This window comes from Sander lucioperca, chromosome 9, assembly GCF_008315115.2.
Source record: "Sander lucioperca isolate FBNREF2018 chromosome 9, SLUC_FBN_1.2, whole genome shotgun sequence".
In the NCBI taxonomy this organism is placed as follows: Eukaryota; Metazoa; Chordata; class Actinopteri; order Perciformes; family Percidae; genus Sander; species Sander lucioperca.
The window spans coordinates 7,916,602-7,926,052 of record NC_050181.1 but is presented as its reverse complement, the minus strand read 5'-3'; the positions used below and the strand labels follow the sequence as shown (position 1 = coordinate 7,926,052).

The 9,451-nt window shown below is 37.0% G+C and overlaps 2 protein-coding genes across 5 annotated transcripts in view; both read left to right on the top strand.

Annotated features, from left to right (window-relative positions):
- Positions 1 to 4,719, top strand: part of LOC116046212 (protein THEM6-like) — a 217,139-nt gene extending 212,420 nt beyond the window's left edge. Inside the window, exons 1-2 of one of the 3 annotated variants that reach the window (XM_031294524.2) lie at positions 1,911 to 2,263; positions 3,325 to 4,719. In XM_031294524.2, the coding sequence (XP_031150384.1) occupies positions 3,349 to 4,383 (1,035 nt within the window). In that variant the 5' untranslated portion in view covers positions 1,911 to 2,263; positions 3,325 to 3,348 and the 3' untranslated portion in view covers positions 4,384 to 4,719. Of the gene's footprint in view, positions 1 to 1,910; positions 2,268 to 3,324 lie in introns of those variants that run through there. The other 2 variants (XM_031294525.2, XM_031294523.2) reach the window with 2 other exon arrangements.
- Positions 4,720 to 4,853: 134 nt separating this feature from the next.
- On the top strand, positions 4,854 to 8,988 carry LOC116046234 (chemokine XC receptor 1-like). Of its 2 annotated transcripts, XM_031294521.2 has the most exons (3): positions 4,854 to 5,103; positions 7,161 to 7,536; positions 7,716 to 8,988. In XM_031294521.2, exons 2-3 carry the CDS (start codon positions 7,472 to 7,474, stop codon positions 8,737 to 8,739), a joined length of 1,089 nt encoding a protein of 362 aa, XP_031150381.1. In that variant the 5' UTR covers positions 4,854 to 5,103; positions 7,161 to 7,471; the 3' UTR covers positions 8,740 to 8,988. The 2 variants fall into 2 exon arrangements, with proteins under 2 accessions (XP_031150381.1, XP_035860962.1); XM_036005069.1 differs by lacking the exon at positions 4,854 to 5,103 and having other exon boundaries at positions 6,710 to 7,536.
- Positions 8,989 to 9,451: the final 463 nt, after the last annotated feature.

Sequence of the window (9,451 nt, the reverse complement as noted above, 5' to 3'; positions counted from 1 at the left end):
AGGCCTGACAGATAGCCTCCTGCTTCTGTTGAAATCCGTCCTAGTTTGGTTGAGAGACAAATGGTAAATAAACAGAAAGCTGAGACGTGTGTCGTGCTTTATAAACCTAATATTTTATTAAATATAATACAAGAATACAAAAATTATGTTGTGACGAATTTGACATGCTTTTTTTAAATCCAAAACTAAGATGAGTAAGCCTACAGGACTTTTTGACAAGTAATGGCATCAAAATGCATTATAACCATATAGGCCTACAGTAAGGTGCGTTTAACTAAATATTTATTTAACGTTTCTCTTTAGTATAATCTAAACATATGTTTATTATATCTCCATTGTCACATTTTATTAGGGCCCGAGCGCCGACAGCGGCGAAGGCCCTATTGAAACTGAAGGAATTATTATTACGGCAAATGAATTGGCTTTTTGAGGGGTTTAACATATTCAAAAACTCACCAAAATTGGCGGTCGCATCAAGTCTGGTGAAAATGTACGTATTTTAAGGGTTTTGGGAAGAGGCACACAAAAATGGCTCGCTAGCGCCCCGTACAAAGTTAAATAAATTGAGCCCCTGCAGTGCGTTTAAGTAGGAAAGTTGGTAAACATGTAACATCAAGATGTACAAAAAACGTCATAGGAGCCATACCCTAAACCCAACAGAAAGTCCGCCATTTTGATTTCAAAGTTCGAAATTAGTGCGATTTTGGCCATTTCCACATGTCGTACTTTAACGAACTCCTCCTAGAGATTTCATCCGATCAACTTCAACTTCGGTCTGTGCCATCTTAAGACATTAAAGATGAAAAGTTGTTAAAAGAAAAACTTTTCGTCATAGGGCGTGGCCGTGGCGGGGCGGCCATTTTGTACGTTTCGCCATCAAACCAGGAAGTGGGTGTAACTTGAGTGTACATTGTCCAATTGGCTCGAAACTTTTCAGGATTCATAAGAGTCCAACCCTGAGGACAAATAAAGGCCGATATTTACTTAAAGTCATAGCGCCCCCTAGTGGCAACAGGAAGTAGGCCTAAAAGTCAAGGTGCTATACTTTAACGAACTCCTCCTAGAGATTTCATCCGGCGGACTTCAAATTTGGTCTGTACCATCTCAACACCTTAAAGATGAAAAGTTATTAAAAGAAAAACTTTTCGTCAAACGGTGTGGACGTGGCGTGGCGGCCATTTTGAGTGTTTAGCGATGAACAAAGAAATTGTTGTAACTTGAGTGTACGTTGTCGTATCTGCCCGAAATTTCTCACGATTGACAAGGGTCCAGGTCTGAGGACATCTACAGGCCAATATTTACTTTTGGTCATAGCGCCCCTCGCTGGCAACAGGAAATGCGCCTTATATGACAAACATCATCTGATTTACATGAAACTTATAATGTGTGGTTGACATGTGATACTGAGCCGCCCCTTATACTTTAACCACACCCACTTACTCAGGCCCACACCCCCTTTCATAACATTTGAACCGTTTAAGGTAGACCCTTGTGTGAGGTATCATTGAACTCAGCAGAGACTTCCTTCTTCATTGGTGATGGTTTGACCCGCCCCCTATAATTTAGCCACGCCCATTTTCACAGCTAATGAACTGTATGATGTAGAGTCTTGTGTGAGGTATCGTTGAACTCAGCAGGGAGTTCCCTTTTCATTGATGACGATTTGCAGTGTCTGAGTGACGCGCAAATGCACGGTCGCAAGGAGCGGCGACCGCCGATAAGCCCGACGCGCGCAGAGGAGCGAGGGCCCGTCCATCGCAGCTTTAATTGTTATATGTTTTTTATTAACAATATTTTATGATATTTCAATTAAATAATTGAATATTAAAATAAGACAAGACAAATAAATCGTTAAAAATTAGAAAAAGACAAACCAACCAACATCAACAAAAACAACAACAACCAAAAAAACACTTTCTAAATATTTAAGATTATCCAGGAAGCCTAAACCAGAGTTCTAGAAAAAACTGTCAATAGTGCTGTTAGTGCAGCAGTTGCATGCAATAATCTGAGATGTCAAATAAATCAAAACACGTATAACATGCTGCACTTCTGAAGTGTAATGGCGACCAAAAACAAGTATTAATGAGTAAAGGGAACATGTCTTGTCATGTGTGGTTGAAACCAAGTTGCCACACAGACGTGATGTGCTCTGAAAATGATGTTTGATTTCTGTTCACCTTTGTGGTTAATACTTAAGGAACAATTCCCAGTTCCAGTGATATTCACATCAAGGACTCTGGTGTGTGTGCATATCCTCTGTGTAGGTACAGTATATGTTTCCACATTTCTCATTTATTATTTGTTAGGCTAAGCAATACTGAAGTAAAAATGTTTACAATGTTTTGTGTGTTGTTCGGAGAAAAACAACCTTTTTTTACTGAAATATTTGTCTTTTTTCTATTTCATCCTGTAGATAGAAATTGAAGCAAGAATGCTGTATCTTCTTATTTTGCTTTAAAGCAGAGGGAAATAACATAATAATAAAAACCTTCTTTAGTGGTAGCCATGCAGACAGTTTTGGCTAACTTTAGAGGCACTTTACAACCTTATTACTCATTGCAAAGAAAATAGATCCTAACATGTGTTGCCAGCACTGACAATGCTTCCACACACACCAATCTTAACAAATCAGCGCTAATCTCTTAATGAAATATTAATGTTATTTTCTAAACTGTAACTTTGACTGTTGTTTATTCAGTCATGAATGTTAATATGCAGACATGCAAAACAAGTTTCCAGTGCCTGTAAATATATACAGTATTTATATAGTTTTGAAAAGTTGTACTTCTATTGCACTGTGTTGGAGGAAAAAACCTTTGAGATGGATATCTTGAAGTCTAAGCAAATAAAATCCAAACTATCTACATGGCTAAATACCAGGAAGTAAGTGAGAAAATATGCTTTTTGTAATTTGGGTAAAGTCACCCTCTAAGATATATGATATAAGATAACCACATGTTCCAGACAAAATATAGTTATCTATCAAGAAAATGATATAATAATATATTGATATATTACCTGATGAAGTTTTGACAGAAATCGTATGAAAAACATTTTTACCATGTAATAATCACATTCACTATGTATCATTAATTCTGTGTAATTTGATTTAGATAGATAGATAGATAGATAGATAGATAGATAGATAGATAGATAGATAGATAGATAGATACTTTATTCATCCCGAGGGAAATTTTAGGCATCCAGTAACACAGACAACCATAACACAACAAACACATATATCTCACATACATAAAAATCACTCACAGAAAATTAAAGAGGGTTTTACCCCTCTAACAAAGCTTTTTTTTTTTTATTCAGACTTTCTTTTCTTGCTGAAGGAATATGGCAACAACTGGCTCAACGTTCAACACAACCATAAACTATTACTATGAAGATTATGACGATGAAATATGCAACACAAATGGCGTCAACCAGTTTGTAGCGGTCTTCACTCCAGTTTTCTTCTCCATTGTGATCATCTTCAGTCTGTTGGGCAACATCCTGGTCATTGTGATTCTGGCCAAGTATGAGAATCTCAAATCCCTCACCAATGCTTTCATCCTGAACCTGGCTGTATCGGATCTCTTCTTCACCGCAGGTCTGCCCTTCTGGGCCTACTCTCACATGTATGGATGGACTTTAGGGGAACATGTATGCAAAATAGTCAACTTTGTCTTCTACACTGGCTTCTACAGCAGCGGTATCCTCCTTATCCTGATGACTGCTCACCGTTATGTAGCTGTCATGAATCCTCTATCTAACATTGTGTCCACCACAGGCTCCTACAGTGTTGTAGCATGTGTGATCATTTGGGCAGTGAGTATATTGGTCGCCAGTCCAGCCTTCATCTTCACCAAAGTTGAGCAGAATCACTGTGTAAATGCAAATTCTTACTGGAGCTTATGGGGAATCTACCAGCAAAATAGTCTCTTCATAGTGAGTTCAGTGGTGTTCATGTTTTGCTATTCTCAGATCATGTGCAGGTTGCTGCGTCCAACTGCCCAAAGAAGAAAGAACAAAACTTTAAAACTAATTTTTACTCTCATGGTTGTTTTCTTCGTAGGCTGGGCGCCTTACAATATAGTGCTATTTCAAAAGTCATTGTATTTCTGGCCCCAACCACCTGCTGACTCAAAGACTGTGGCTAAAACGTGTAAAACATCAGAACGACTGGATTACGCCTTTTACATTAGCCAACTTTTTGCCTTTTCACACTGCTGCCTCAACCCTGTATTTTATGTGTTTGTGGGGGTTAAATTCAAAAACCACTTGAAGAAAATGCTGAAGGGCTGGGGCCACAGCAATAGCAGCATCCGCAATAGGCAAAGCCGACTCACAATCACATCACTAACAAGTGGTGAAGAGTTCTCAATGTAGTTGATATACTGTAGAGAGCAGAAGTGAAACCAGAATCTCCAGGTTCTGTACCAGAATAAAGAAAACCTAATTCAAAATCCCATTGCCATTTTAGGCAAATAACAACAGGAACAGTAGACTATGCTGCATGTGTTCCATTCCATATCCCTAGATAAGGATGTTAATAACATTTTTATGTAATTGTATATTAAATATTTCTGCGTTTAGCTGTCTTTAATGAACACCATTCCCAACAAACCCTACCATCCAACCCAGTGAGAATGGGTTGTTACCATCAGGGCTTATGCTACATTCATGGAAGGAACAGAAAAAAATCTCCGACTTGGGAGTGTTCACACATTATTCTAATATGGTTACCCCTACTACCCTGGTAGCCTTGTATTAACACAATCTAAATATACATTAGCTACTTTTGCTGGGCTGTATTGTCACTTGCTAATTGGCACTAAACACAAGGTACATCTGAACATGCTAATCTAAGATGGTAAGCATTGCAAAACATTAGCATGTTAGCATTGTCATTGTGAGCATATTAGCATGCTGGCTTTACTCTGCTGAAAACTCTGCTGTGCCTTTAAGTACACAGAGATGCATGGCTGTTTGGATTATGTACTCAATACCCTGCATAATTGTCAAGCTACAATTAGTTCTTAATAGCTGACATAAACTCAGCGGCCACTTTATTACGTACACCTGTTCAAATAATGCAAAAAAAAATTGGTCATTGCAGAATTGGAGGACAATTTAGGCATCCATAATTTTGAAAAATTGACCCTTTATTTTATTTATTATTTTTTATTATGTATTTAATAAAAACAGATAATATACCATTAAATAATTTGATTCGTCCAGTTCAGGTAACAAAGGCAAAAATAATTTCGAAAGTGAGCTAAATAATCAAAATATATCAGCTATAAAATTGTATCTGAATTTTTACATCTGGCATCCCATAATAATACATTAATAACATGAAATTTATGCTAAATTATAATCAAAATTCTATTAATTATTTAGCTGAACTATTGATAATAGATTGTCCCTTACAAGTGGATTGAAGGAGATTCAACCCTGTTACTCTAATTATGGTAACAGGATTGCAAATTAATGCTAATGTTAGCTTTTTCTCATGAATAGAAGCTAGCTGTTTAGCTAGCTCTTACTGTCATATTTAGGACAAACCTTTAAATTAATTTGTCTTATTCTGATATTAAGTGTAACAGGATTGCATTGGTTAAAGTGACACATTCAATCAAGGCTAAAAGTTGTATAATAATTAGGGCTGTCAAACGATTACATTTTCTTAATCGCGATTAATTGTTGAATTTCTATAGTTAATTAAAATTCTATTATTTTGCATTTCGGAACTGTTTTTAAATACATATTAACAATGGAAAGCAATTATTACCAGTGTACCTTGATTGGGAATCAAATGAATGCAAAGAAAATGACTTTATGAACTTGATTTTAAGATTTGTATTTGTTTATTATATATTTTATCTAGTCACACATTTGAATCTAGAGATACCGGTGCTAAAGCAGTACTTTTAAAACTGTACCGGTGCCTTAACGGTGCCTGATCCGATACTTTTTAAGAAAGTAAAAAAAAAAGAAGGGTACTAAACAGTTGGCGACATTAAAGAATGCCTTGTTTATTGCTAAGGCCATATTGTCAAAATTAAATGTTTAATAATAATGTAATCACTATAACAATAACTTATTTCACTTGTAAATAGCTGTTGAATGACAAAAACAACCACCAAATGGAAAAAGGGCATTTAACAACAAGTTTGAATGCGCCACAACGCTGTAAATTACCAGTTTCAGTGAATGCACCGTCTGTGTTTTTCCGACAACAGTAGCTGCAGATTGTTACATCCCGGTGTCGGAATCCTCTACAGTGAAATACAGACAAACTTTACACCGTTTAGCGTTAGCTGTCAGCATTGTAACCGTGTTTAATCCAGCTACTAGCTAGCGGTAGGCTAACGTTAGCTGCTGTCGAGTATAGTGTTAATTAGCGTCACGTGCAGCGATGTTTCTGTTGCCTGTAACGTCTGTTTCAGAGCATCAGAGAGAAGGGCAGGCATATCATGGCAGTGGAATGAGGCACCGTAATCTGCGTTGCTATTCCTGCAGCAGCAGGATGTGTTACGAGGAAGTACGGCAAAATAGTAGCCTGTTAGGCACGACGCAAAGCAGAGTGAAGTGAAAATAAATTAATAAATGTCGCCATGCGATTAATACGATAAAAAAAAATGAACGCATTATGCTCGGCCCTTAACAAGCATCGCAATTAACGCGTTAATGCTGACAGCCCTAATAATAATATGAAAAATCAAAAAGAGAACATACCTTTGTTCTACCCATTCTGGTGGCAAACTGCTTAGTGATGTCATTTCCTGCAAATAATGTCACTCACTGTTTTTTTCTTCTGCCAGGCTAAATGTTTCGGTAACAGGGTTGTGTATGTTGTGGGACTTTATTGCAAAATTTCTATAATTTGAAATATTTCTATCATTTAAAAAAAAAATTAACAATTAAAAGAGGCATATATACAATGTATTTTAACGGTTGTATTTAACATTCAATTTGGTCATCTAGAAGGTGGGACAAGAGAAAAATGGCACTTAAGTGGGTGCTAGAGATTTATTTTTTATTTTCAATATTATTTTTGGAAAAAAAAGTGTTTTTTACACAATGTCTGCATTTTTTGTATATTGGACATAGATTATTTGAAATTTCGTAGGTGGGACATGAAATGTCCTCCAATGACAAAGAATCCGTCAATCCTGTGGTAGTCTCACATTGCCAGACCTACCTCCACAGCGCTGGCATTTGTTATATTTGTTTGTTGTTTGTTGTATATTTTGATGTTATATTATCATCACTATTAATATTTTCTTGATATACAATAAAATGAAGTTAAAATATTACCTATATTAATTCTGGAGTGTCTTTGTTTTGGATAACCCACACTGCCATATCTATGCCACACATTCCCCCATTTCATGTAAATGTAATGCTCAAACTGAAAATGGGGTAGGCTACTATTGCAGTATCTTGTCTTGACTAATGTGAAAGAGGAACCATGAGTTACAACAACTTAACGTCCACAGTGCAATTCACCACAAGACGTGACAGCTGTTGTTCAAGGTAAGTTGCTTTATATTTACTGTAATTGCTCTCCATATTTAAGGGTACCCTACTTAGTATTTTTATCGTCCTCTATATTGAAATATTTTAAAAATATCAGCAATAGCTAAAAGATTGTACACATCTGCTCAGTCTTAGTTACATTTTGCCAATTTTAGTTTTACACTCATGTTTTCTAGAAAACCTACAATGGCAAACAACTTCACAGGAAACGATGGAGGTGTGAACAACAGCAGTGATGTGGGGTATCGTAATGATGAGACGTTTACCATTAACACCATCACTGGTGCCTTCTTCATTTTGATCTTCATCTTCAGTGTCATGGGAAACTGTCTCCTGTTATGTGTTCTCGTCTTCTACGAGAACCTGAAAAATGTCACAAACCTATTTACCCTGAACCTGGCCTGCTCCGATTTGATCTTCACTGTCACACTTCCCTTCTGGGCCGTCGACCAACTGCAACACTGGATTTTTGGTGACTTTGCCTGCAAATTTATGACTCTGTTATACTTTCTAGGTTTTTACAGTAGCGTCATTCTACTGACTGCCATAACTGTGGATCGTTTCATAATAGTGGTGCTGCACAACTGGCCAAGCAAGCCTCTAAGGAGGCAGCGGTGTGCAATGGTTGCCTGTGCAGCTGCCTGGGCCATCAGCATTGCTGCATCCGTGAGTGATGCTATCAAAGTAAAGGTGAAAATCCACTTCTATAGTTCAACATGTGAGGAGCACTCTGATGTCTCTGATGAAAAGCTGGGATATTATCTCCAAGTGTCACTGCTCTTTTTCCTCCCATTTGCCATTGTTATTTTCTGCTATTCTGCCATCCTCAAGACAGTTTTGCAGGCAAAAAACAGAAAAAGACACAGGACTGTAGTGGTGGTGTTATGTATTGTTGCAGCCTTCTTCATCTGCTGGGGACCTTACAATATTGTGCTTGTCTTGTCTTTGTATGAACCCGAAAGCCATTATGAGGTTGCGTATAATATTTGTCTTATACTTGCTTATTCTCACTGCTGTATGAACCCTCTGCTCTATATGCTCTCACAAAAGTTGCGAAGGCATCTTTTGGATCTTTTACGCTGCGAGAAGGCAAGGAGGAGGAAGAGGGAGAGAGGAACTGGCCAGAGCACTTCTGTTTTTCAGAATGTAGCTTTTACAGCACACAACTCTGCTGTTATGTTGGAATTACACTCCAAGTAGACTTTTGAAATAAAACATGTGTAAATGCTTTTATGTAATGCAATTATATTTATTGAATTCTACCAATGTTTTGACTATTTCCTTAAAAATGTGAGGGTATATAAAGATATTCTAATGCCTGTGTCAGTTTGTAAAATAATAATAATAATGTGTGGGAATGGTTTCACTGCTGCACTTTCTCAGCCTTTATGAATGAACTTTGCTGTGCTGTTACTGTAATACATTTGAATAAAATTCAGCTGGAATCTAGTTTGGCTGTGAAAGTACTTTTCTCCAAGTCCCACAGAGAGTGAAACTGTCTGGCCGTATTGCATTAACAAAATTTACCTTAAATGTGTATGCTTTTATGGTCAAAAAATAAAGAGTAAGTCTTAAAAATGGAAATAAATATATTCAGTAGCTATATTGTTTTTGCTTAAAAAGAGTCAAACAGTGTTACTGCATATCATTTGTTATATTTCTGTTGACACCTGTTTAGTCTCTGTCTTCATATGTGAAAGCACCAATTAACCAGCTAATGTACCTTGTGCACCTACTGTAACTGCAAATACAACCATTCAGAATCTTGTTAATTTATTCCCCCTTTTTTTAACACATCAGCCTGGCCAATATGTTAGGGAAGTATTTCCCTCTGGAGTGACCTTGTCTGTGTGACACAGAATAAGCAAATTAGCTCTCAGCAGCAGGATCAATAAAATATAACAGACTGCTG